The sequence below is a fragment of the Heloderma suspectum genome, chromosome 3, assembly GCF_057233095.1.
Source record: "Heloderma suspectum isolate Gila_16-S chromosome 3, 16-S_ref, whole genome shotgun sequence".
Taxonomy (NCBI): Eukaryota; Metazoa; Chordata; class Lepidosauria; order Squamata; family Helodermatidae; genus Heloderma; species Heloderma suspectum.
Genome location: NC_139460.1, coordinates 21855844 through 21883278, shown reverse-complemented (window position 1 = coordinate 21883278; position 27435 = coordinate 21855844). Strand labels below are relative to the sequence as shown.

At 44.4% G+C, this 27435-nt stretch overlaps 1 protein-coding gene across 2 annotated transcripts in view; it reads left to right on the top strand.

The window, feature by feature from the left end:
• The window catches only part of SESN3 (sestrin 3), an 87480-nt gene that overhangs the window by 36511 nt on the left and 23534 nt on the right, over positions 1 to 27435 (top strand). For both annotated transcript variants that reach the window (XM_084842634.1, XM_084842635.1), the window contains exons 2-5: positions 18487 to 18552; positions 20805 to 21002; positions 22341 to 22523; positions 26948 to 27184. In XM_084842634.1, the coding sequence (XP_084698760.1) occupies positions 18487 to 18552; positions 20805 to 21002; positions 22341 to 22523; positions 26948 to 27184 (684 nt within the window). The remainder of the gene's footprint in view (positions 1 to 18486; positions 18553 to 20804; positions 21003 to 22340; positions 22524 to 26947; positions 27185 to 27435) is intronic.

Here is a 27435-nt window from a genome sequence, read left to right as displayed (position 1 = left end):
ATACTCCCTTTACTGTGTGCAGAAGCTGGAAAAGGTGCGGAAAAGGGCAACTAAAACGATCAAGGGGCTGACACACCTCCCCTGTGAGAGAAGGTTACAACAGCTGGAATTGTTTACCTTGGAAACAAGGGTGAGGGGAGACATAGAGGTGTACAAAATTATGCATGATGTGGAGAATGTGGATAGGGAGACATTTTTTCTCCCTTTCTCAAAATACTAGAACCTGGGGTCATCCTATGAAGCTGATTGGTGGGAGATTCAGGAGAGATAAAAGGAAAGACTTCTTCACACAGTATGTGCAAAAGTGTGCATATTCACACACATGCAAAAATGTACATTTTGAGAATGTGCATATTCACATATGCGAAAATGCACATTGTGCGCATGCGCATATTTTTGTATGTGCGAAAATGCACATTTTCCTAAAATGCGCATTTTCACACAACATACTGTGTGTCTTTTCAAAAATGCGCATTTCACACATGAGAATATGCACATTCACAGAAATGCACATTTTCACGCATACAAAACCATGCACATTTTTGTGCTCACCAGTTTATTATTCCAAAAAATGATGACTGCAGAGTTCAACAAGGCTGCTGGGGTAAGTGTGGACTGCTCACTGAGCGTGAGAAGGGCTTGAGCGCGGTCCAGGGACTGGCGAGCAGGGTCAGGGGCCAGGTGGGTGCCTGGAGCACCCAGATGGGAGTGAGTTTGCACATCGCTAGGAATTCACTACCACAAGAAGTAGTGATGGCCACCAGTTTGGATGGCTTTAAAAGTGGGTTAGACAAATTCCTGGAGGAAAAGGCTAGCAATGGCTACTAGTCTTGATGGCTATGTGCTACCTCCAGTACCAGAGGCAGTTACTGGGGAACATGGGTAGGAGGGTGTTGTTGCGCTCATGCCCTGCTTGTGGGTTCCTGGTTGACAGCTGGTTGGCCACTGTGTGAACAGAATGCTGGACTAGATGGACCCTTGGTCTGATCCAACATGGCTCCTCTTATGTTCTTAACACTCAGAACTGAGCAAGACAACAGTTACTTGAATGCAGGTTTACTTCTGACTCTGAATGTTGAAACCACTGGAGAAAAGGTCTTTCATAATTTGGGTCTAGAGAACCTCCATTCATGCATAACCCGGGGTGGGGAGCCTGTGGTCCTCCAGATGTTTTGGTGTACAACTCCCATCAACCCTAGCCAGCATAGCCATAGTGAGGGATTATGGGAGCTGTAGGCCAAAACATCGCGAGGGCCACAAGCTGCCCACCCCTGACATAACTGCAGGACCTCTCAAGGGCAAGGCATTCACTTCTGTGCACCATGAGGGGAGCATCATGTGAACTCACAGTCTGATGTCACCACCTGTAGAGCTGACCCAAGAAAGGTGGAGGAATAAATACTAAAAGGCCCCTGTGTGATGTTTCTAGTCCTGGCTTCCATTGCAAGGGGTAAGGCTTCTGGGCTATTCATGGCCTCGAGCTGTGTTTGCTTCATTTCTTGGTACTGGCCATCATTTTAACTAAATCTCTCCTGTTGCCATGCAGCTGAAAAATATTAAGTGAAATAAGCACAAAATGTTGTAGTGGCTTACATATGGTTCCCAGGAGTCTGCCTGCCTGATGGCCTACAGGGCCAAATCTGCTTAGCTTCAGCTTGCATGGTCCTTTAGAGCCAGGGTGTTGAACCTCTTTCAACCTGAGGGCCAAATTCAATTTTGGAGACGCTCTTGGTGGCTGCATTGTAGTGGTGTGCAGGGCCAAAGGCAGAAGAAGCAGGGCCAAAATACCAAAAATGCTAGCACATTTTAGCTTTAGACTCTTTCTCCTACAGCTTAGTTACTAGTAGTGAGGCATTTCAACCTTTTTGAATGGGGAAAAAGCTGCACAACACCCTGGAAAACACCAAACAATTGGTGGTTGGGGGAAGGGGGTGTGGTCATCTAGGCAACTGTGGAAGGCCAGATTTGGCCCGCAAGCCTGAGGTTCAACAGACCTGTTTTAGAGCATTCTCCTGGCCATTTTGTTGTGTTAACAGCCTTTGCTGTGGCAACATCCTACCCAAACTTTTCTTGAAATATACCCATTTGCCGTTGTCCTGAGGACTGTTTGATGAGTCCAGCTTCTAAGCTGGAAGTGACGTTGTCCAGTACCTTTGTGATCTGTTTGTCTCCCAACATGCACTGTTAGAAGCCTAGAAACCCAACTGCAATCTCCTGGTTGATACATCTTTTCCAGTCGTGACATCTTTATTAAAAGCAAACTGGTTGGGATCGAGTGCATTTATTATGTCATTGTACCTAGGAGCCACCTTATCAGGCCAACCATCTACCCACTGAACTGCTAATCATTCCTTAAACTCAGGATTCCAACCCATGATTTGGCAGATGGGAAAACTGAGGCAACAGTGAAATGCTATTCTTGTGCACATGTGTGGAACTTGCCCAAGTAACCGGCAGGCGTTGTGTGAAATCAGCATTCCCTTTGTGACATCACACATTGTTGGACTTAATTTGAAGTGTTAATAAAATAAAGAACAAAGTTTGTTTGTTCTGCTGAGGTACTTTAATGTTAGAATGGAGTAAACACTTCTGTTATGCATCATATAGTGAAGCCAAATGATATTTTTTAAAAGCTTATATTTCTATGTTCTTTCTGGTACCTTGTTTAATCTCTGTCTTTGAAAATACTTGTAGTGATGTTATGATTAGATTGAAAACTGAGGTTGTGAAAGAATCAACTAGATTTTTTTAATTAGTCCAATTGTGAGCCTGGCTACAAATAAGATGATTGGAAATTAAGAAAAACCAATTAATACTTTCCTTTATAAATATACAAGTAGTATTTTATAGTTAGAAATAGCCTAGCAATTTCCTACATGTTATTGAAAGAATCATAGAATCATAGAATAGTAGGGTTGGAAGGGGCCTACAAGGCCATCGAGTCCAACCCCCTGCTCGATGCAGGAATCCAGGTCACAGCATCCCTGACAGATGGCTGTCCAGCCTCATCTTGAACGCCTCCAGTGTGGGAGAGCCCACCACCTCTCTAGGTAATTGGTTCTATTGTCATATTGCTCTAACAGTCAGGAAGTTTTTTCTGATGTTCAGCTGGAATCTGGCTTCCTGTAACTTGAGCCCATTATTCCGTGTCCTGCACTCTGGGATGATCAAGAAGAGATCCTGGCCTTCCTCTCTGTGACAACCTTTCAAGTACTTGAAGAGTGCTATCCTGTCTCCCCTCAGTTTTCTCTTCTCAAGGCTAAACATGCCCAGTTCTTTCAGTCTCTCTTCATAGGGCTTTGTTTCCAGTCCCCGGATCATCTTTGTTGCCCTCCTCTCAACCCTCTCCAGTTTGTCTGCATCCTTCTTAAAATGTGGTGCCCAGAACTGGACACAGTACTCCAGATGAGGCCTAACCAGTTCTTAATAGAGGGGAACTAGTACTTCCCAGGATTTGGAAGCTATGCTTCTGTTAATGCAGCCCAAAATAACATTTGCCTATTTATATTTAAATATAATATTTAAAACAGGTTTTTTTCAGAATAAGTTGGATGCCTTACAGACCACTTTCACAATCAAAAAAATGCTGATTCCTTTAAAACTTTATAGTCTTATCAATTAATTTATGGTACGAGGTGCAGCTTGGGTTTCTAGTTCAGTGGTTAAATGAATGTGTGGGCTCTCCATGCTGAGTATCTCTTCCCCATCTCTCTGTCTCTGTCTCAGTCTCTCCCTCTCTCCCCCTCCCTACCATCCTGTACAGAATATCATCTCCCACACCCACCAGGCTCTGCCAAATTCAGATTTGGACAGGCAAAACAACCTTTGAACATGCTTGAACTCACACAGGCTAATGGAAGAACACTCCTTATAAGACTATAATTTATCATTATTAATAATTTGAAAAGGATTTTTTAAGCCTTCAGAGTGCCTAACTGAACACTTAGAAATCAGAAAAAGAAAACACAAAGAAGAATTATGAATTGATTACAAGATGAAGTATAGGCTATGTTTACAAACATATTTTCTTCAGTTTAACAAATGCTTTATGCGGTTTCACTCTTGTATTTATTTATTTATGTATTTATTTTGGTAGAAAGCCAATTTAAACATGAAGCAAATGTACCTGGTACATTTCTCCCCAGAACTGTATGACATCAGACTACAGCTGCAGGATTCCCCATATAAGAGATGCTTGACATATGGAAAGCTAACGTGTCAGCAGAAGCCAGGCTAAATATTTTCTCCCTGACATGCTAGCTTTCCATCTGTAGAAGCCAATATGAAGTCACACACACGAATTCATGCATCTTCAGGCTGCTTCTGCATCACTGAGTTTTTCTACACATTATACAGATGAAGGTGTCAGAGCTCTGGGCTGTACCACTTTATACTAGAGGTGGACAGAGTTGTGTTTCTGAATGTAGTAAACTAGCATATTAGCAAGAGGGCTATCTTTCTCTCTGACTTGCTAGTTTACTACATGCAGCAAACTCTCTGTGTGTGTGGTGGGGGTGGGAGTGGCATTCAGAAATGTTCTCCTCTTCTGTAGTCTGAAGTGGTACAGCCTGGATGGAATTCTATTGCTGTGGCTTATATAATGTGCAGGGGAGTTCTCTGTGTCTCCTTTCTTCCTTTACCTTTTGTGGTGCTGCAATGCACCTCCTTACCACGTCACTCAGGTAAATAGAGAAACTCTAGGGCAGGGGTAGACAAGCTGGTGCCCTCCAGATATGTTTGGCCACAATTCCCATAGTACCCGACAGTTGGATATGCTGGCCAGAGCTTTTGGGAGTTCATTCATTCATTACATTTCTATTCCACCCAATAGCCAAAGCTTCTGAGTGGTTTACAAAGATTAAAACCCTAAAAGTACAATATAATATAAAACCACTTCCATACAAAAATATAAAATGATTTTGCACAAACAACAGTAAAAATCCCAGAACCCTTTAAAAACCTTATCATATGCTGTCAAATGTCTGGGAATAGAGGGAAGTCTTAACTTGGTCCCGGAAAGATGACAGGTAGACGTCACGGGTGAGAGAGTGTTCCATAATTGGGGGCCACCACTGAGAAGACTCTCTCCCTTGTTGCCATCTTTTGAACCTCTCTTGTAGGAGGGATTCAGATGAAGATCGTAGTATACATGTAAGTTCATTCTGGAAGAGGTGTTCCAGGAGGTATTATGGTCCTGAGCTGTATAAGTTGTAGTCCAAAACATCTGGAAAGTACCAGGTTGCCTACTCCTGCCCTAGGGCAGGTGCAAAGAGTCCATGTTATAGCTTCTCCCCATTATGGTTTCTTGCCTGGAAGCTAGGGCAACACTAGTGTGGGGAGGTGTACCAGCCTCTCAGGGCTGCCTATGCTATTTGAGGATCACAGGAAGGAGCTCCATTTCAGTAGTTCCCCTGCTCAAAATGAACAGCAGCTGGCCACTAAACTGAGAATAATTTGCAAAACAGAATTCACTCTGTTAACTGTACTATCAGTGTGAAGATATTGACCAGTGTGTTGAAGTTTATAAAACTGAAGATTCTTGGGACAAAGTCCTCCCGTCTGATGAAGTTATGCATAACTTAGATGACACAGAGTCCTTTTGGCAAACAGTACAGTCACGTTTCACAGTTTCCCCTCTTGAGCAGTATGGTATAAAATTTAATGCTGAAGTGTCCCACGGTTTCAGTGAAAGTTTTCACAGCAAGAAAGGGTTCCTCTTTCTCTGTTGCAACCAAATCACACCCCCCCCCCCGCACAGTCACTCTTCAAAAAAAAACAAAAAATACTCTAACTTCTAAAGTTGGTGTTTCAAGCTTCTGAAATGAAACAGTGCAAATAGCAGAGATCAGCAAAATAAATCTAGCCATGTATTCTTTCTGACTGGTACAGAGCTGTGTGTTTTTTAAGACTACTATATTGTATGCAACTAGCAAAATGGCCATAATTATGATAATGTGGTCTGTGTGGCTGTGTGGAGACAGGCCCTGGTTATTGCAAGGACCCAAAGGGAGGGTGAAGTGTGTATATAGCCCTTCATTTCACACACACACACACACACACACAAACACACACCTCTGGTTGGATTCTTGTCTGTGAAAAGACTGGGCCCTTTTTTTATCGGGGTAGATGAGAAGATGTTGTGGCTCTTTTGTCCTTACCACAACAGTGTCCCCAGATTTGTGTCCCCAAGTGCAGCAGTTTACTTTTTCCCCATTTGTATATATGGCATCCCTTCACTTCTGTGACAGAAAGGAAAGGGGTGCATTTAGGATAGTGTTAGGATAAGGGCTAAACCTGCTCACTAGTCTCAGTGACCCCCAAGCATTGAGGCTCAAGCATTTTCCTGTCTGCATAGTCCCATTCTGGATTCTGCTGGTCACCCTATGGTGTAGTAGAAAGTTGAGAAGTGGCTATTAGGTGGATACAAGTGAGACCTGCAACAAAATGTTGCAATGTGGGGTGTTCCTGTTTTAGGGTGCCTGCCAGCCAGCCAGCCATGCTTTCAGGCTATTCCGTTCTATTCCCACCCCCATCACTTAACCAGTATTCTGTGCCAGCTAAGGATACTCAGTCCTCATTGGGCTGTTTTGGATGTTCCCTCCTTTTGGGTTCCCTGCGCCTGCTAATACCTCCCCCCGTAGATGGTTGGCGCTGTTCGCATGTGCTGTTAGTATAGGATTAGCTTGCTTGAAAGTTTTGGTTCTCCAAAATATTTGTCTGCAAACTCTCAGATGCTTACCTTTATTGTGCCTGTTGGTTGCCCCTCCTTCATAGCTAATTTGACACCTTTTCCTTTCTCTCTGGGGCTGTTCACACAACATGCTAATGCATACTCAGTGGTTAGGTGTGGCTTGTGCTGAACCATGGGTTAGCATGTTGTCTGAATGCAGCCAGGATGGCTTGTTAACCATGCAAGTGTGGCTTATTTTTTTGAACAAGCCACCTTGAGAACCCATGGTTTGTTGTTGGATTGTTCAGGGTGGTTAACAAGCCACCCTAGCTGTGTTCAGACAACATGATAACCCACCCTGCGGAAAACTGATGCATTCAGACCCACATTTCAACAAACAAACAACAGTTCAAAACAACCCACACTCAACCACTGAGTGTGGGTTAGCGTGTGGTGTGAACAGCCTCTCTGTCTCTCTCTTTAAAACGATATCATTTTGCAGGAATAGTGGTCCCACTAGCCAGTCAGATCTAGTTATTTGATGATGCCATGAAGCCAATTCAGAGGCGAGGAAGATGTTTCCTGCACTCACTCTGAATATGGGAACACATTTGCCCATGGTTGTAGCACCGGGGGGTGGGGGTGGGGGTGGAAATGCAGAAAGGAGGGTGCTTTTGTGGGGGGTGCAGAGTGTTTGTGAAAGGCACTTTCATTTCAGTTTATCCTTAATTTTAATTTTTTTAATGGCAGCTGTTTTTAAAAAGGCTCAAGGCACAGAAAGTCATTAGGAAAGACACATATACTTCAGTTTAAATGTCATGACTCAGTGTAATCTTATACCAAAGAGCAATTTTATTATTTTTGAACATCTTGCGTTTGTGAAAAGCCACTCCCCAGAAAAGCAGTGGTTCCTTCTGTGCAAACCATGGCACGCCACTCAAGCTACCCTGTAACACACTGGTATGTGCTGGTGAGTGGGAAGATATAAATGATTCCTGGACTGCTGCTAAATCTTCTGGACTGAGCCTGACAATATCAGGCCTACTTATAATTCTGGTTGACACATAGATTCAGCTGGCCAGGCAGAGACTCCTCATGCCAGGAATTACATTCTGAAACTCGATATGCAGTACGGAAAATATAGCCAAAAGGCAGATGGCTGTAATCCACCATATAGATGCAAATGCTATATGAATTGTTCTTAATTCTTCAGCTCATATGTTTCCAATGCAGTTCTTTGGAGCAAAACAACTTGCCTATATCTACTGTATTTTTCAGGTTACTGGTTCAAGGTAGCAGAGGACATAAGATTTGCCTTGTTGGACCAGACCCAAGGGCCATCTAGTCCAGGGGTGCCCTCCAAATGTTTTGGACTGCAAATCCCATAATCCATGACAATTGTCCATGCTTATGGGGCAAATGGGAGTTGTAGTCCAAAACATCTGAAGGGCATCAGGTTGCCTACTCCTGATCGAGTCCCGTATGATGTTCCGGCAGTGGCCAGCCACATGCGTCTGGGTAGATTACAAGCAGGACATGAAGGCAACAGCTCTCCCCTGTTTGTCCCTAGCGTCTTGTCCCTAGTATACCACTAAATATGCTTAGAGGTATACTGCCTATGAACATGGAGGTTCCATTTAGTTGTTAAGACTAATAGTTATTGACAGATCTAGCTCTGTGAATATGCCTCATCCTTTAAAAAGCCCTATGAGCTGGTGGCCATCAAAGCATCCTGTGGCAGTCAATTCCATATTTTAATGGAATTAAAATTCCATTTTGATGGAATTCTGAACAGGTACTGGAAAACATTTTGAGATTGATTTGCCCCCAACCCCCAGCCCCAATTGAGCCACCTTCAGTAGTTTTCTTTTTGTGTTCATATGTTACTATCTAGATGGATGGTAGCTCTCCCCCTGCCATTCTCAAGCAGTAATTTGTATTGTCCTACTTTTGAGGGAAGTATGAACAGGGGGGTATTTCCTCTTGACATCTGCGGTTGTGATAGGACTTTGATCTTCCTACCAGTTAGCTGTCCCACACATGTAACACAAGGAAAGGGCTTGGGGGCGAGGCAGTACAAATTAGCAGAATTGCAATCTGTTGACTGTAAGCTGAAACTGTACTAAGGTGGTTGTTTTCTTTTTTAAAAAGTGATCAGAACTACTTGCACCATTGTTCCATTATCTAGAAGCACCCAGTTCACCTGCAGTAAGGTACCTCTGAGTGTCAAACTAGATGAAATATGCGAATGCATTTGACATCTTTGCCTTAAAAAAAAACCCTTAAATAACTAATGGGCAAGGGGAGGATTTAACTCTTTCCTCCATACTGTGCTCTCTATGAAAATAACTCCCAACCCTGATGTAGCTATTTGCCCCAGGAGGAAAGCAATGGCAGCTTCCCTCCTGAGGCAAATTCTTTGTGGGCGGGGGAGGCTGTGGTGTTAGGGGCAAAGGCTAAACCCTTCTCCCCATGCCCTAGGATTCCCATTCTAATCTGGTGGCCACATAGCTGCTTTTAAAGATTTAAAAAGCAGATACATGAAATGCTTTCACACACTTCATGTCTCATTCTCTGCTCTTAAGACTGCAGTTGTAGGGTGTATCAAGATGAGCAACTTCCTGTACTTCGTTGGAAAAGCAAAAAGCATATGGGATGGGTATTACAATACTCTGGTACCACAATCTAGGCTTGTCGAACACGGGCAAGGACAGAGCTGGTGTAAGAGCTGTTGTTTGAGTTGGAAGGGTTTGCTGTGCCCCCGGTCATCCCCCTCTGTGCTGCCCCTGATAGGAATCCCTCTGGTTAAAACAATGATGTGAATGGGCCACAAAGGGTCCATCTGTTTTGGTGTGTGTGTGTGTGAATATTTATGATTATCTTTGGAGCATTTGCTAAGATGGGTTTGCATGCAGCTCAAATATTTCCCCTTTCTTGTTTACAGCAACCCTAGGGGCAGCTCCAGGTCCAACCTTGTAACCGTCACATGACCTGCAGAGCTTTATTTGAAAATCTTGAGACCCCTCCTCCCCCACTTCATCTTGGGTCTCTGAACATGCAGACACTATGACTTCATCAAGTGTGGTGGTGGCGTTTTCTCCCCATTTTCTTCCCTCCCCAACCAAACCTGCTTTTTGTAACATTTTGCCTAATGAAGAGATCTGGTGATCTTGAAAACTTGCACATTTTTGGTAATTTTTTGGTTGACCTAATAAAGAGAGCATCTGGGTTAAAATAAATGGAACAAAGAATGAAAGTGGTTGGAGTCTCCTGCCGGCCACCCAATCGGGGAGAAGATGAGGATGAAACTTTGGAAAAGCAAATAGCCAATGTTTCAAGGAAGCATGATGTAGTAGTAATGGGGGTGTTCCATTTTCCCAGTATTTGTTGGGAGACAAATTCTGCAAAACATGGCCTCTCCAAGAGATTCCTGACTTGTGTTGTGGATAACTTCCTCCTACAGAAAGTAGAGGAAGGAATTAGAGGATTGGCTATCCTTGACTTGATCCTAACCAACAGAGATGACTTAGTGGATAAAGTAGGAGTTACGGGAACTCTGGGGGAAAGTGATTATGTTATTTATACTTGAGTTCTTGGTTCTAAAGGAAGCAGAAGCCGAGTATAGCCAAATGCATACCTTGGATTTTAGGAAAGCCAATTTTAATAAATTCAGAACAATGATAAGTAAGGTCCCATGGCATTCCACTCTAATGAGAAAAGGAATCCAAGATGGGTGGGAGTTTTAAAAAAAGGAAATTCTAAAGGCACAATTACAAACAATTCCAACAACAAAAAAAGGTGGATGACAACAGAAGAAGCCATTATGGCTTCACAAAGAGATGACCTGAAAACAAAAAAGGACACATATAGGAAGTGAGAGGAAGGCCAAGCCACAAAGGAAGAGTACAGGCAGGTAGCACAGAATTGCAGGGATGGCATCAGGAAGGTTAAAGCTGAGAACGAGCTGAGGTTAGTGAGGCAACTAAAAACAACAAAAAGGCTTTCTTCAGATATGTGCATAGTAAAAGACAGAGGAAAGAAATGGTGGTTCAGCTATTAAATAAGGATGGCAAAATTATAACAGATGACAAAGAAAAGGCAGAGGTGCTCAATTCCTACTTTGGCTCAGTGATATGGCTGCAAAAAAGGCAAATGCTATTTTGGGCTGCATTAATAGAAGTATAGCTTCCAAATACCAGGAAGTACTAGTTCCCCTCTACTTAGCACTGGTTAGGCATCATCTAGAGTACTGTGTCCATTTCTGGGAGACACACTTTAAAAAGGATGCAGACAAAGTGGAGAGGGTTCAGAGGAGGGCAACAAAGATGATCAGGGGACTGGAAACAAAGCCCTGTGAGGAGAGACTGAAAGAACTGGGCATGTTTAGCCTTGAGAAGAGAAGACTGAGGGGAGATATCATAGCGCTCTTCAAGTACTTGAAAGGCTGTCACAGAGAGGAAGGCCAGGATCTCTTCTCAATTTTCCCAGTCTGCAGGATATGGAGTAATGGGCTCAAGTGACAGGAAGCCAGATTCTGGCTGAACAAAACTTCCTGACTGTAAGAGCAATACGACAAGGGAACCCATTTCCTAGGGAGGTAGTGGGCTCTCCCACACTGGAGGCATTCAAGATGAGGCTGGGCAGCCATCTGTCAGGGATTCCTGCATTGAGCAGGGGGTTGGACTCGATGGTCTTATAGGCCTCTTCCAACCCTACGATTCTATGATTCTGTGATTATTTGCAAACAGTGGAACATAAGAAGCTGCCTTATACTGAGTCACACCGTTGGTCCATCTAACCTGACTGGCAGCAGCTACCTGGGGTTTCAGCTGGGGATTTTTCCAGCCCTATCTGGAGATGCTGCTGTCAAGATGTCCCTATTGTCTACTGAATCCTCCAATAGCCAGAATCAACACTCAGACAAAAGGGCTGCTTTCCAAGGCTTTAATTCCATTTAAACTAATGAAGCATACAGATGCTAATTGCCTGAGACTCAGAGGAACTACAAAGGAACAGCCATCTAGGGGTTTCTAAGGGTTAGGACGTCAGTTGATCTATGTTTTGGAAAAACGTGGCAACTCTCTGAACTTAAGGGTGGGAGGGGAAGATCTCCTCCTCTCCCGCAATGCTTCTGGGCGCAGCTGTTGATGTCGAGCCAATCAGGCTGAGTGCCTAAGCTCGGCTCCTGCAATCTCTTGCTTGTGCCTGCGCCTCATGTCTAAAACTCAAGTTGTCCCTCCCTTTCCATGCCTGGGTCACTGTTGCTCCTAGGGATGTGAGCGGGGGGGGGGCTCCCCCTCCAGCTGCACCTCTAAAGTCTGAGAGAGTTCCTCCCCCACGAATTGTATCTCCTCCTCAGAATCAGAGCTGCCTTGGGACTCTATGGGCTCAGATACAACCCTGACAGCCAGGGATTGAACTGGGGACCTTCTACGTGCAAATCAGGTGCTCTTCCACTGAGCCACAGCCCCTAAGTGACCCCTTGGTGTTTGTGTTGGTATATGTGTTCACCCTGGATTTATTTATTTATTTATTAAATTTATTAATTGCCCATCTGGCCAGTCACCCAGCCCCTCCGGGCGATGTACAACAATAAAAACAATTTATACAATAAAATTCAACATTAAAAACATCACATTTCTAAAATTACCCTAGCCCACCCCAAATGCCTGCCTGAACAACCATGTTTTTAATGCATGGCGGAAGCTCATTAAAGAGGGGGCATGGTGGAGTTCCCTAGGGAGGGAGTTCCACAGAGTGGGGGCCACCACAGAGAAGGCCCTCTCCCTCGTCCTCACCAGCCTAGCTGTCCTGGCTGATGGGAGAGAGAGAAGGCCATCCGAGGCTGATCTTGTTGAGCGGCCTATCTGGTGTTGCTGGAGGCACTCCTTGAGATAGGCTGGGCCGAAACCGTGTAAGGTTTTAAAGGTCAAAACCAACACCTTGAATTTGGCCCGGAAAACAACTGGTAGCCAGTGCAGCTCCTTCAGCACTGGAGTGATGTGATCTTGCCGGCGGCTGCCTTTAATCAGGCGAGCCGCCGCGTTCTGTACCAGCTGCAGCTTCCGAACCATCTTTAAGGGTAACCCCATGTAGAGCACATTACAGTAGTCTAAATGAGAGGAGACCAGGACATGTACTACCAATGGGAGCAGATGGTCGGGAAGGTAGGGGTGCAGCCGCCGTATCAGATGGAGTTGGTACAGGGCTGTCCAGCTCACAGCTGACACCTGAGCCTCCATGGACAGCTGGGAGTCTTAAGATGACCCCCAGGCTGCGGACCTGGTCTTTCAAGAGTAACCGTACCCCATTCAACACCAGGTCAGCATCGCCCAACCTCCTCTTGTCTCCCACCAAAAGTACCTCGGTCTTGTCAGGGTTCAGCTTCAGCTTGTTCCTCCCCATCCAGCCACTCACCGTCTCCAGACATTTGGACTGGGATTCTATGGCCAACCTTGGTGAAGATTTGAACGAGTGGTAGAGGATGTGGCCTTGAGCAAATTTCTCACTTTCATTATGGCCTGCCCCATCCTATACAGTTGTTTTTGAGAGTTGTTGTAAGATGTAAAGTAAATGAGGAGATTATAATGCACTATAAAAATTACTAATGATAAAAGGGAGATGTATCTTACTTGCTCAGATCGGAGATATGAAAAACCTAAAGCAAAGTGACATCTCCAGTTACTTATTGAACCATTTCTTCACTTCTTGGTGAAACAGTGTTGGTGTTTCTTTTATCTAGCAGGAAGCTGCAAGTCTTACAGTTCCATGTTGTTCTTCCTTTTATTTTATTCAGCTGTCTAAAACCCCCACTCAAAAGGCTGCATTTCATTAGAAAAGCTATTTTTCTCCCTCTGACTAAATCATTATTCACATGAACCACACCAATTCATATTTTCCTAGATCACAGAATGGCCCAGGCCCAGACAATGATGTCTGATGTAGTTCCATCTCTGAAGATATGCAGGTCTGAGCCTGGGTAGTACCTGAGTGGGAGACTGTCTGGAGGAAGGGTGGGTTATAAAAGGGCTGTCTGGAGGAAGGGTGGGGATAGAAAAGGAATGATTAAAAAAAACCTTGCTTGCATCCAGGTCAATAGTTTTGCTGGGAAGTTACTTTAAGAAATGGAGCTTTGTGAGGCTGATGTGCTGCTTCCAAAGTAACCGTTATCAAAGCTGTCTTCCTAGCTCCAAATTGGCAACAGAAAGGGGTAGAGAGATAAGGGGGCCCTCCTTTAGAGGCTGGATTTTGCCCTGAAGCTGCCAGTTGCTGTTCTAAACCGTAATAGGGCTGAAAGTTTTATCTTACATGAGTGAACGTCCTTCTGTGATAGAGATGTATTTTGACATGTATTTTGTTCAAGCCCACCTCTTTTCCACAAGGACACATGTAGATATGACACAACCAAGGATCAAATATAAATTGTTGTTTTCTGATATCCCTTTTTTTAAATGTTGAGACCTTGAAAGCCCCTGCTTTGGGAAGTATGGCTGGGTGGATGAGCATTGTGGGGGTAGGAGAAAGGTTAAGTGCCTTTTCCCCCTGGAATCCCTGTCCTCCCAGCTCTGGGAGCTCCAAAGGAGAAGCAGCAGCCAGGTTTAAAGGCACATAGTGAAGGGAAATGTATCGTTCTGCCCTTTATGGTTCTTCTGAAAGACGCTCAGTCATTGTGAAATTGTCACTGATGATTATGATGGTGATGATTACAAGACCCCATTGCTCAGAAGCTTTCAAGACCACAGTTATCCCAAGGTGGCTGACAGCATAAAAACAATATAAACATATTGATGCAATCCTACTAAACATAAGTAATTTTAAATAAAACCTGTTTCAATAAAATACCATTTCAAAACACCCATCTACAGCAAATAACACAAAAATGTTCCATTAATAGCCAGGGAGAACAGATGCATTTTAAAGCCTTAAAAGCAGCCACAGATGGGGCCAGCCTCTGTCAGGAGGGAATTCCACAGGATAGGGGCACTGAGAAAGCCCTAATCTCTAGATCCTGCCAGGCTTACCAAACTTGGTGATGGGCCAGTGATCAAGATCTCCAAAGATGATCTTAAAACATGAGCAGGTATATACAGGTGTAAGCAATTCTTCATATAATCTGGACGCAAACCATTTAGGGCTTTAAAAGTAAAAAAAACCAAAAACACAGCACTTTCAGTTAGGCTCACAAACACTCTGGCAACCAATAGAGCTGGTACAGGATTGGTGTAATATGATCCTATCACCTAGCCGCAGTGAAGACTTCAGCAGTTGCATTCTGTACCAGCTGAAGTTTCTGTACTGTCTTCAAAGGCAGCCCCATGTAAGAGTGTATTGTGGTAGTCCAGTCTGGATGTAACTAGGGCATGCATAACTGGGGCCAGGCAGATCCACTTTCCATAGGTAGGATCATGGTTGACATGCCCACCAAAAATGATAAAAGGCATTCCTTGCTACTGCTTCCACCTGTGCTTCCACAGTTAGTGACTAGTCCAGAAGGATTCCCAAGCTACGAATGATTCCTAATGGGGAGTGCAACCCCATCCAGTACCTGTTGAATCCCTCTAAGCAGATCAGTAGAACTCCCCACCCAAAGTACTTCCACCTTTGGATTAAACTTCAGCTTGTTCACATCATCAGTCCCAGAACCACCTCCAAGCATCTAATCAGGAGTTCCACAGAATAGTGAGTGAGCTTTCAACTCCTTCCAAAACTCTTCTTCAGGCTAGATCTTGAACCAGCCTTCCGCAGTCTGGTGCCCTCCAGATGTGATGGCCATGCTGACTGGGAATTATGGGAGTTGCAGTCCGATACATCTGGAGGGCACCAGGTTGGGGAAGTCTATCTTAACCGAAGTCAGACTGGGACTGAGGGCAGGAGGAAAAAGGATGTTGAAGCCATGGAGTTTGCAAAAAGCTAATGAGAGAGAATCTTCCCCCTTCAATATTTTGAATACCAAATGCTAAGGCTGTTAGGGAAGGTTATTGCCTTCATGCTCTGCTTGTTATCTTTTAGATGCATCTGGCTAGCCACTGTTTAACAACATACCTCTTGACTAAATGATGCTAGTTACTTTAATTGTCCCATTTCTGTCCAGTTGACATGGTTTAATAAACTAGTCTCAGTATCTTGTGGATTTTTATGGTCACTCCCAACTTCTTTGGAGGGCAGATTCTGATGATCCTTATTCGTGTCTCTGTGCATCACATATATGGGCTCTGCGCCTGCGTGGAGCCTCAATTCAGGAACTCCATAGCTGAGGAGTTTTGGGGGGAACCCTTGCCCACTGTTCCAGTGTGCATGACCCTAGCGGGTTCCCGCTTATCCCCTCCTTGTTAGGGAGGCTCCTCTTTTAGTCATCTGAAAGTGTGTGTTTTTGCAATTGCTGAGGTTTTATTATATATTTTATAATATATTTATATATTATATATTTTTCTTTTTAAGCTTTTCTTCACTTTTTAACATTATATTTTTTTGTTTTGTTTATTTTTGCGACTATCGCGATCACCCTGAGGAGTGTATGGCCCTCCGGGAGCCCTTTCAAAAGTGCAGCCACTGCAGGGCAAAGTTGCCACCCTCGGACAGTCGTTCTCTCTGCCTCTTCTGCCTAGGAGAAGGGCACATTGTAGAGACGTGTTCCCACTGTAATGCCTTTTCAAAACAGGTGAGAAAAAATTGGATGGCCTGAATAAATGGCATTAATAATGGCCCCAAAGCATGGTCTGAAGGCACATGAGGCAGCCACCTTGCTGAAGCTAAGCAGGTCTGGGTCGGGCCGTTCTTGGAGGGGAGGCCACCTAGGAATCCCACATAGCCAACTTGAGTTCGATGATGGAAGAAAGATGGGATATAAATGTAATTAATTAATTATTAAAATGTAATTGCAACTTGGTTTTAGTGCATTAGTGTTGATTAGAGTCTGGACATCAGAAAAGAAAATACAATATTTTATTTGAGATGCAGACAAATGAGGGGCGCACAGATTTTGCACATGGGCACTTTTTACACTGCTGTTCTAAAAGTAGTAGTGGTTCAGTTTGCAGATAAAGGTGTGGTATCACATAAATCTGCTCCTTTGTTTCCTGCACCACTTCTGATGGCAGTGTGGGATGGGTGGGAACAGACCCCTTTGGGTACCCCTCTTTCTTGTACTGGTGCAGATTGTTAGAAAGGTTGGTATTAGAGTTGCAACAAATTCCAAACTGAGGTGGGGGTTGGATACCTGTTTTTTAGGTCACTGGGTCTTTGCACATTTAAATTGCAGCTCTTTGTGCATTGGAGGTGGAGCAGGAGGGAGGTCAGAAAGTTGGGACCATCTTGCTCCAGCCCAATTTTCTGGGGTTCTTTGTATGTGAGGCCAAGGCCCACTTAAAAGAAGCACTGGTCCTGCCCCCATCTGTGATTGGTCAACCGAGGCAGGAAATGGGTTGACGCCAGGCTGTTGGCAGAACACATGTGGGTTTCTCCAACCCTTGGAAGCCCTAAAAAGGTTAAGCAGCAGAGCAAAGTTTACAACTCAGTGACATGAACAGCCATGTACTGGAAAAACTGGAAAAGCCATAATGGTGTATTACCGTTGAAAGAGAGTTTGCAAGTATACAACCAGTAGCTTTAAAAAAATGAAAACGTGTTTCGAACTTCATGGGAAAGTTGCAGGCAAAGAGAACTCAAGGCCTTCCAAGAGTAGGGAAAAGTAAAAAATAAAAGGGTGGCCATCCTATAACTTGCAGTTTTCCCATGGAGCTAGCATTTGGCTATACTTTTCTGTATGTTTTCAAGTCATGTCCAGAATCTTCACCAGTTGGAAACAATTTGCATGAGTTCTTTATGTTTCTGCTTTTTCCGTCCAACAAGCTTGACAGACACATCTTTTTGACTTGGCAGTGCTTCACTTCCTTTTTTCCCCTCATTTTGGAGCTTGCTACAACTTATTTTTCTGATAACCTTCCAAGAGCTGAAGCATTGTTCAGCTGCTTTAGAGCGCTAAGTTGCTTGTGCGTCAGCTGCCTTTCTGTGCCCACATGTGAGAGAATGCTCAGCAAAGGTGGCATTCTCTTGACCAGTCTTATAGCAGGCTTGCAAATGGCCACTTGCCTGTCACCTGTGGCGAGTGAGAATTGCTTTCAGACAGGGAAGCTTTACAGATGTGTGTTCTCTCTTTCTGTTATTCCCCAAGCAACTGGTATAACTGTGTGTGGGCAGGTGGACTAGGTATGGTGGTGCAGTGTAAACTTTATGTAGACTTGTTTGAAAAGCTGCCACTGAGGAGCATTCAGCTTTTGGGGCTGTTTTCTAGCTCTTTCAGTCGCAGACTCAAACCACAGAAGCTCTTATTGTCAGTAACTAAGCCTTAGGAGAAGCATTTCAACCTTTTAGAATGGGAGAATAATGTGCAAAAGCTGGGAAACCACCAAATGGTTGGGGGAAGGGGATGAGGCCAGGGGAATGGGCATGGCCTTCTGGCAAACCCCAGAGGGTGGGCTGGATTTGTCCCATGGGCCTGAGGTTCAACACCCCTGCAGCATGCCATCCCTGCTGTTTGAGGGTAGAGTTACAGGAGTTGGATGCTCTTTGTGCGCTATAAAGTAGGAAGGTGCTATTTCATCCTTTTTTTCAAACCAAACAAGGTCACAAAATGAGTTTGCTGGAACATCCCATGTAGATCACAAGTGTTGCACTCCTTGCATAGATAAATCAAGAAAAAGTTTGACAAATATGTTGAAGTGACATAAGTCAATGCTTTAGCAACCTCAAATCTTAGATATCCAGGATGATGCTATTAAAAGCATGGTAATACTTGCATCTGTAATTTTCTTCTGCAGGAAAAGAAGATCAGAGTGTCTCTTCCTCTAACAAGAGGACCAAGTGCCTTTATACCAGAAAAGGAAGTAAGTAGTGTGTTTTCTTTAAACTTCCATATGCAATAATGATGTAGGGCAAGTAGGGTAAGATTCCTGTTGAATTATTCACACGCACACGCACGCACGCACATTGTCTTCTGGAGCATCTGAATAGTTTGACCTCATGTTTGTATCGGGCTATTGACCAATTGGCCAAGTCTCTTGAGTGAAAATTCCAGAAGAATCACTGGCTTAGTCCATGGAAGCAAAACCAACAAATCCTGTGGCATTTGTAGACGAACAAATTGTTGTGAGTTTTTACAGCCTTCCCCAACCTGGTCCCCTCCAGTTATTTTAGACTTCAACTCCTGTCAGCCCCACCCAGCATAGCCAAAGATCATGAATGCTGGGAGTTATAGTCCAAAACATCTGGAGGGCACCAGGTTGAGGAAGGCTGGTCTAGAGCCTTTACTTTTCAATAGAACAAAACAAATGACCACCAGTAGCGCATCTAGTTTATAAATTCATAGATTTAAAATTTAAATGCCCACTCCTGATATACATTTAACAGCACAGCTACCGATGAGGGTGGAAGCCAAAACATTTAGCTTAAATATATTTTTTGAATACTCTGTTGTTAGTCTTTCTATCTTTCATATATATGTGTGTGTGTGTGTGTGTGTGTGTGCGCGTGCGTGCGCACGCACTTATGCGTATAAACACACACACACAGAGATTTTAAAATGTGAAACGTTTTGGTATAAAACACCAGCTTCAGTCACAAATAAGAGTATGCTACAATACTGCTTATAAGCTGAGCCAGAACCAATCAGGAACAGGCCAAGCCTCAGTGAGGGAACATGGATTAACAACCAGCACCTGTATTCAACAGCCAACCAAATAAACATCATCATCATCATCACATCATCATCATTATATTTATTTATACCCCACCTTTTTCCCAGTACTGGGACACATAGCTTGTTTCATCTCATCCTTTACATTGATGTCAGGTTTCAGCTTTTCAATGTATTTGTATATTCATTCAAAAGCTTTCTGAATGCTCTAGACTATTAACAATGTATCGGATGAAGTAGGCTGTAGTAGGCAATGAGTGTTCATAGAACACTAAATTTGGCAATGCAAAAGGTGATGTAGGACTTTTGGGCATTTGAGGAAGAAATGGTGGCATGGGCTGGCAGGCCTGAAAATAGTACAAAGCTGCTGCTGAGATGTGACTGAGGACTGAAAGAAGTCCACCTTACCAGTGGGCATCACTCGTCAACAGCAGAGGGACACAGTGTCTAGGACTGTGCAGAGCAGGGCCTTCTCAGTAGGGCAGGGATGCAAAACTTTGGGCCCGGGGCCAAATCTGTTCCTTGTGGTTCTCTAGAAGGCTATGCCTCTTTCCCCTCACTTGACCATTTGTGGTTTTTGGCTTTTATGCAGTTTTTTTACATTCTAAAAGGTTGAAATGCCTCTCCTGAGGTTTAGTTACTACTGGCAGTAAGAGCTTTAAGCTCAAATAAGCTGGTATTTTGGCTCCACCCCCTTTTGCCTTGGCCCTGGCCATCACTGGAATGTGGCCCTCCAGAGCTTCTCCTAAATGGAATTCAGCCCTTGGGCTGAAAGAGGTTCTGCACCTCTGCAGTAGGGACTCAGCAGTTGTGGAATGGTCTTCCTGGGGAGGCCTGTCAGACCACTTCACTGGTAACTTGGTTTTAGACAGTTAGTGTAAACTATTGCATCCTTTCTGACATTTGAAAGATGGCCTTGAGGGGTGTCAGACTCTGAATTCCCCTGCAACTGCTGTTCTGTTATCTGTTTTTTGTTTTAAATATTTTTTGTAATAGTCTGGTTTTTCATTTTTGTTGAAAGTTCTTTGAACCTTGTAGGGTTTTTACATATATAGAACAGAATCCAATGCTCCATGAGTGCTAACAGGACCCACCGCTACCTCAACAGGTAGATAGCGAATCCTGCAGTGATCGGAAACGAGCGAAGTGCTTGTTTCCAGAACGGGGCAGGTCAGTGGAGCTTTCAGAAGGGAGCTCTACCGACTTGTCCCATTCCAGAAATGATTGTTTTTGCTCATTTACAGGGTTACTGTTGGAAGGACTCATTCTTGTTGCGCAAGCAGTGGGTACTGCTAGCACAACAGAAACGGCAAGAGCACAGTGGCAGTGTTGGATACTACCCACTGTCATATCTCCTCAGTATCTCATAGAAGGGTGATGGATACAACGTAGAAGTAAATAAATACATCTCCCCCTTAGCTTGCTTGCTCTTGTTCCTTGAAGGTTATGCAAGCCAACAGTTTGAATGAACGAATGCACCTTCTTGTGGAAGAATATTCTACATCTGGCCGCCTAGATAACGTCACCCAGGTCATGAGCTTGCACACTCAGTACCTGGAGTCCTTCTTGCGCAGTCAGTTTTATATGTTGCGTATGGACGGGCCTCTTCCTTTGCCCTACCGGCACTACATTGCAATCATGGTAAGTACTAGCAAGCTCTACCTCGTAATTGTTTTGTTCCCAGTCATAGTCATATCTGTGTTCTTTGTAATGCCCTTGAAAATTAAACCAGGCTTCATTTCCTTCACTTTTGAGAGTGAAACAAGTCTAGTTCTTGGAGGGAGTGTCCATCCTTGAGAGCTTGAAATCCCAGCCTGCCTGGCTACAAAATAAAGGCATCCATCCAGAGTATTAAAGGATTTAGACCAGAGCCTAGATCCCAACATAATTGACATACAGTCATAGATGAAATTTCTCCATTCTAACCATTTACTGGGACTATGTGTCTGGTACACTAAAAATACATTCCAGACCAAGGAACACTGCATCCTGCACTCTGAATAAATTATACAGGTTTTGCACTTTTGTATATTCTCAGCTTCATTCTGCTTTCCTTATTCACAGATTTATTTTTTGTTGTTGTTAAGTATCTAACATTCATTTTGCAACGCTTGGGTAGCAGGAAACCTACAGAGATGATTTGCCAAAGGCCATCCAGAAAGCTTCGTAGCTGAGCAAGGATTTGAACCCAAGTTTCCCCTGTCTGAGCCCAGCATAGTCATCACAGCACGCTTGCTCCTAAAGCTTCTGTTTAAAAGACATAAAATGAGAGCTCTAGTTTTCAGGAAGCCAAATTTTGCAGAGAATGCAGGAAATAGCGGCCATGCTGGGTGGGTATGCTGGGAGTTGTAGTCCAACACATCTGGAGGGCATCAGGTTGGGGAAGGCTGAACTAATATACTACGCATTTATATAGGGCTTTTCAAGTGCTCCAAGCACTTCACATATATTAATAGATCACCCATAATCTATTCAGCAGACCTATGCGATAAATCAGTATTGCTGTCCCCATGTTGCAGACAGGAGGACTGAGCCTCAATGATAGTGACTTGCCTAAGGCCAAATGAATTTATGGCAAAAGCAAGATTTGAGCTAGGGACTTCTGAGCTCATAATTCAGGGAGGGGCCACAAAGCTAGTGCTCATTGCTGGTGGAGTACACTCGCAGGTGTTTCAAGATACACATGGCCTTATTCATGCATAGCTTGACTACACTCGTTCATCGTGTGTGCCCTTGAAAACATGTTTATTGCTCTCTCATCTGCCTTTCTGTCAAAGCAAAAAAACTGACATTACTTGCAGGCTTTTTGTCTCTGCCTTTTAATGCATGGTTCTCCACCCTGTTGAAAGTATATCTTCCTCTCTTTTGTGCCTGTGCTTGCACGCTAACCCTCTCCCTCCCCCTCCCTTAGCAGAAGAAGAACAGGCAGCTTTAGATTAGCCACCTGCAGCTTATCTGCATCTGTGTTTCCAACTCCAGGCTGCTGCCAGGCACCAGTGTTCCTACCTAATAAACATGCATGTGGATGAGTTCCTGAAGACTGGAGGGATCCCAGAATGGCTGAATGGCTTGGAATACGTTCCACAAAGGCTGAAAAATCTGAATGAAATCAACAAGCTTCTTGCACACCGACCCTGGCTAGTTTCAAAAGAGCACATTCAGGTATTAATTAGAATAAATTGGGGTATGTGAAATGCTCAGGCATTTGCGTGTGCCTAAAAATTATTGCTTTCCATGGGGTTTATTAGAGAATTGGATCTGGGAAAGCCTCAGTCTCATTTCAACTTTATTTGTTAAATTTGTATCTCGCCTTTCCTCCAAGGAGCCCAAGGTGGCCTTCAGTGTTTACTGGACCTTTAACTGTGACGCATTTTTCTGTCGATGAGTACAAGTTGTCACTGAGTCAAGAAATATAAACACAGACAGAGAAAACGTTACTCTCAAATGTAGGCCCGCTGCCGCTTCTCCACTACCAATCACCCCCTCCCAAAGCATCTTTTCTTGCTTGTCTGGGATTTTTTTGTTTCTGTTTTAAAAGGGCCTGTCAGGCTGTTGTGACATGTTTGTGTGTGACATGTAGTTTGGCCCTCACTTCCGAGCAGTTCTCCTTCCTCTCTGTTCCACTCTACTGAAGAAAGCCATCCCACTTCCTCTCTCACCCATACATTCATTCATTCATTCATTCATTCATTTCTATACCTCCCAATAGCCGAAGCTGTCTGGGTGGTTCACAAAAATTAAAACCACAGAGTGCAGCATAAAACAATATAAAATATGAAAGCTTAAAACCATAATATAACAGTACAACCAGAATAAATCCTAGCAGCAATGCAGAGATTTAAATACAGATTTAAAACACCAGAGCTAAAAGATTAGGAAGCTAAAATGCTAAAATACTGGGAGAATAAAAAGGTCTTCACCTGGTGCTGGAAGAAGAACAATGTAGGCGCCAGGCAAACCTCTCTAGGGAGCTCATTCCACAGCTGGGGGGGGTCACAGCAGAAAAGGCCCTCTTCCTGGTAGCCACCCACATCATTTCCTTTGGCAGAGGCTCCCAGAGAAGGACACCTGTGGATCTTAGGGTCCAAGCAGGTACATATGAGAGGAGGCGATCCTTCAGATAACCTGGCCCCAAGCCTTAGGGCTTTGAATGTTAACACCAGCACTTTGAATCAAGCTCGGAAATGGACTGGCAGCCAGTGTAGCTGGAAAACTACTAGCGTAATGTGATTTCATTGGCCAGTCCCTGTTAACAATCTTGCTGCCCTATTTTGGACCAGCTGAAGTTTCCGGACTGTTTTCAAAGGCAGCCCCACATGTAATGCATCGCAGTAATCCAGACAAGAGGTTATCAGAGCATGGATAACTGTAGCTACGCTATCTGTCCAGATAAGGGCATAGTTGGTATACCAGCCTAAGCTGATAAAAAGTGCTCCGTGCCACTGCGTTCACCTGTGCCTCAAGTGACAGTTCTGGATCCAAGAGCACCCCGAAGCTACGAACCTGATCCTTTAGGGGGAGTGCAACCCCCTCCAGAACAGGTTGAACATCACCTAGGTGGGCAGATGAACCACCCACTAACAGTACCTCCATCTTGTCTGGATTGAGTTCCAGTTTATTGGTCCTCATCCAGTCCATTACCATGCTCAGGCACTGATTCAGAACAGCCATGCATGTGTTTATTCCTTTGTTGCAAGCAGTATGGCTGCTTGCCTTTCCCTGCTTCCCAAGATCCTTTTAACTGGAACTGCTAGGGACTGAACCTCTCTGCATGCAGAACATGTGCTGTGTGCTCCCTTAACAGCAGTGACTAGAAGCAATGGTCGTACATGTAAAGGGGGCCTAACTCTGCATTTGTAACCAGGCCTCTCTGCAGGATTCCACCCCCTCCCCAGCACCCTTTGGGTCTTTTGCCACCCTTATCCTCACCCAGCCTCACTACAGATCACAGAGATTCCCCAGCCAACTAGTTGGGCTTATGCAGGGTGGTTGCCAGGGTCCACCCTCCCGTGTTTTAGGAAGTTGCCTGTGCTCAAATAAAAATTGGCATGGATAATTCAGAATTTAAGAGAGGATACTATATATACACTCTGGGAGAGAGCGGAGGACAGGAAGGCCTGGCATGTTATGGTCCATGGGGTCACGAAGAGTCGGACACGACTTAACGACTGAACAACAACAACTATACATATCCATTTGGGGGCAGAGGGTACTGAAGAAAGGAGAAAGCTTATCTGTGACTTTGTTCTATGCATTCTTCATATACAAAACAGGCAAAGCCTGAGGTTATGCTCATCACCATCTCTTCTCTGCCCGTGGCAAAGTCAATGTAGCTTAAATTACCAGTTCATGTTCCTCTCACTTCACAACTAACTTCAAAATGATTTGCCAATTTGCGTGCAATCCTTGAAGCAGTAGCCACACACTGCAGCTATACTTGGAGCAAAATGGACAGGGGAGATCAGTGGCTGGATCTCCCACCCTCTTTTTCTTTTGTTAAAAGCAGCCAGTGGGGGAGGGGCAATTTGGATTGTGGCTGCAGCGCTAGGGGAGGGGGCCTTCACCCTCTGCTGTTTCTCCAGTGAAAATCGCAGCCTTCCTCAGGAAACTACATTTCTCAAGGGTAACCAGGGCCTTTCTTCCTGGTGCTTTACCAGTGTGCTGGAGAAGGAGAGGGAGGGAAAGATCAGATTTCCTTCCTTCCCTCTTTCTGCAGATAGAGCGCTTCCACTGTTTCAGCTAGGTAGCCCCTGTTTAAAGCGAAGGCGAAATTAGGGTGATCAGGATGGGGGCTGGGTGAGAGAGAGGGGTTGATTGTGAGTGATTTCTGAGGTCAGATTGGCTTCAGAAAATAAGACGTTTGTTTGTTTTTAGAATAGCATGGCTTATTTTCCAAAGGCAATCCAACATGAGCCAGGGGGAAGTGACCCATCTCTAATTTTGATGATCATCCGGGATCAGTTGTGTGGTAATCTTATGAAAATGTTAAATATTCATGTACAGCCCAGTCTGACAAATACAGAGATTCGCAGGCCTGTGCCAAAAGGAAAGAAAATAGCCCCTCCTGCCTTGATTCAGCCTACTGGCCACATGATATTTGTGGAGCTGCTCCTCACAGGAGCACCATCTAATAATGATGAGCATGCTGCTACATGCAAATTAAATTGACGAGAATGAAATATCTTATGAGAATCATAAAGCCAATTGGATTTTGCTCACAATTGAAGCCTGGCTGACTACTGAGTTTGCAATCAGGAAGGAATGTTCGTTCCAGCAGGTGAGATTGGCTAGTGACTCTGCTGATTTTTACTTTCCCCTGTGGAATTTGGCTTGGTTTGTTTGCTTGAGTTACTTGGAGCCATTCGCTTTGCAGGTAGTTTTTCTTCAGTGGGCCTGCTTTATGGCACATAGTCTAGATTGTAGACACAGTAACATAATTCCACCTAGGAATCCTGTGTAAACCATTCTGAGCTCTTGTGAAGAAGAAGAGTATTAGGGACAAGTTACTGATTGTTTTATGTAAAAGGAGAATTTTGTAGCTGCAGTTCGGCATGGTGAACATAGCTGCACCTGCTGAAATGCCCTCATGCACACAGTTGTTAAGGCAAGGATGTAGTACAGGGGTGTTGCACCTCAGGCCCACAGGCCAGATTTAGCCCACCTGGGGTCCCAGTCTGGCCCTCCAGGGTTCCCCAGATGACCATGCCCCTTTACCCCAACTGCCAATTGTTTGGTGCTTTCCCAGCTTTTCCATGTTTTCCTCCCCATTCTAGAAGTTTGAAATGCCTGTCCTAAGGTTCAGTTACTAGTAGTAAGAGCTTTAAGCTACAGTACGCTGGTATTTTTGGTGTTTGGGCCCTCTCCCCTTTTGCCACGCCCACCCCTAGAATGTGGACCCCGAGAGTTTCTCTGAAATGGAAGGCAGCCCTCAGACTGAAAGATATTCAGCATCCCTGCTATAGTAGAAGGTGACAGGTAGCCCCTTCTACAGCATGCAGACCTCTGGCAGGGGCTGGGGAGTGCATCGGAAGCTAAGGGAGAAAGGATCTCCATGGTTTTGACTGTGCCCTGTTTACAGATTGGCAGGGAATAGGCGCTGCCTGCCTTCCCTCCTCTACACCTGAAACATCAAAATGATCAAACTGCAAAATGTCTTAAAGTGTCATATGTACAGAACCAAAATTCAATATTCTAGACTTGTAATGGTAATTTTTGCCCAAAATTTGGAGAAGGGGGAAACAAGGCATTGGTTTAGTTATTTATAAAGTCTGCCCAGGATACAGAAACGTTTAAATTCCAATCCTGATTAAAGGCAAAAGAGCCCTGTTCACACTTACTATCTGGTTGCTTGACAGAGGGGTTGGGAAGGCTAGTGGTGCCTAAATGGTGCTGCTTTGTCTCAGGGAGGATTGGACTTGGTGGCTGTCTGGCGTCTTTTGATTCTGGTGCTCCCAACTTCCCCCTGTCAGAATGGAAATTCTGAAGAGACTGTGTAACTGTGGTCTTCCTTCTACTGAAATATTCTGTCTCCTTCCTTTGTCTGTATCTAACATAAATGCACAAGTGTGCTTTTGTTGTTGTTTCAGAAACTTGTCAAGACGGGGGAAAATAATTGGTCTCTTCCTGAACTGGTGCATGCTGTGGTCCTCTTGGCACACTATCACGCCTTGGCAAGTTTTGTCTTTGGTAGTGGCATCAATCCAGAGAGAGATCTCGATACCTCAAATGGCTACAGACTCATATCAGTTAACAACTTCTGTGTCTGCGATCTCGCCAATGACAACAACATTGAAAATGCGTCCCTCACAAGTAACAACTTTGGGGTTAGTGTCACCAGTTTTTTTTAGTTCCCATTTTGCTTGTCCCACTTTTTTGTTAGGGGAGGGGGAGGGAGAATTCCTGCTTGTGGTTCAGATATCAGTTTTCTCCTGTGTTTGTCAGTGCTGGGAAATCGGGAGCTGAAATTCAAGTGCAGACTTGGGATCAGAGTTGGGTGGGGTGCTGGAGTAGATCCAAAGGAAGGTCAATCCAGAGGCAAAGCGATTGGGGGACAGTGTCTTTCCTGGAGAGGGGA